At 67.0% G+C, this 912-nt stretch overlaps 1 protein-coding gene across 1 annotated transcript in view; it reads left to right on the plus strand.

Moving 5' to 3' along the window:
* SBF1 (SET binding factor 1) overlaps nucleotides 1–912 on the plus strand; it is a 22,421-nt gene that overhangs the window by 20,956 nt on the left and 553 nt on the right. Inside the window, exon 24 of the mRNA XM_009587171.1 lies at nucleotides 83–233. Within this exon, the coding sequence (XP_009585466.1) occupies nucleotides 83–233 (151 nt within the window). The remainder of the gene's footprint in view (nucleotides 1–82; nucleotides 234–912) is intronic.

A 912-nucleotide genomic window follows, 5' to 3' on the forward strand; every position in this document is an offset into this window, starting at 1 on the left:
CCTCCGCCCCTGGGCAGCGCCCGTGCCGGGAGTGGGCTGCAGACCCCTCCTCGGGTCTTGTGGCAGAGCGGTGATGCTTATGGCTCTCCTCCTAGGCCCCTCGCAGACGGACTCCACCAGTTTGGAGCAGGAGAAGTACCTGCAAGCCGTGATCAACTCCATGCCGCACTACGCTGACGCCAGCGGGCGCAACACACTCAGCGGCTTCACCTCCGCGCACATGAGCAGCTCAGGTGAGGAGCTCGGTCGCAGGCTGCAGGGCGGCGGGGATGCAGGGGGGCTCATGCTCCTTTGCGTGGGGCCCAGCCGTGGGTCGTGCTGTCCGTCTCAGAGCCTGGGCAGCCAGGTGAGCTGCTGTCCCTGGTCTGCCACGTCAGAGGAGGCAGCAGAGCCTTCCCAGCACTCTCTCCAGAGCTCCCAGCTCCGTGGCTGAGGGTGGGGACGGGGTTTGGGAAACCCAGTGCTGCGAGCACTGGGAGCCCCAGGCTGTGCTCGGATCCAGGCGCTCGCTGAGGACCTGGTGGGGACAGACCCCGCTAGCTGAGATCCCGGCACCGTTTGCACCCCAGCACAGCGGGCAGAGGTGCTCGGGGTCTGTTGCGGGAAGCCTCGGTAAGTCTCTGCCTCCCTTGCTCTCCGAGCAGCCTGCCCTTTCCTGCTGGGGCAGAGCTGCCCATCGCTGTCCCGTCGCGCTCCAGTGTCATTCATCCTCTGTCCCAGCCATTCCACCCCATCATTGCTGCAGAGGTGACCGGGGGCCAGAGGGACTGTGGGGGAACCCAGCCAGGGGCTCCCTGCAGCCTGGGAAGGAGAGGACTTGCCGAAAGCCCCTCTGAGGCCTCTCCCCTGGTGTGGGGGAACGTGTCCAGAGCCGTGGCTGAAGGAGGGAGGGTCAGAGCAGCGGTGGGGGGG

Source organism: Fulmarus glacialis, unplaced genomic scaffold, assembly GCF_000690835.1.
Source record: "Fulmarus glacialis isolate BGI_N327 unplaced genomic scaffold, ASM69083v1 scaffold29561, whole genome shotgun sequence".
NCBI classification, from domain to species: domain Eukaryota; kingdom Metazoa; phylum Chordata; class Aves; order Procellariiformes; family Procellariidae; genus Fulmarus; species Fulmarus glacialis.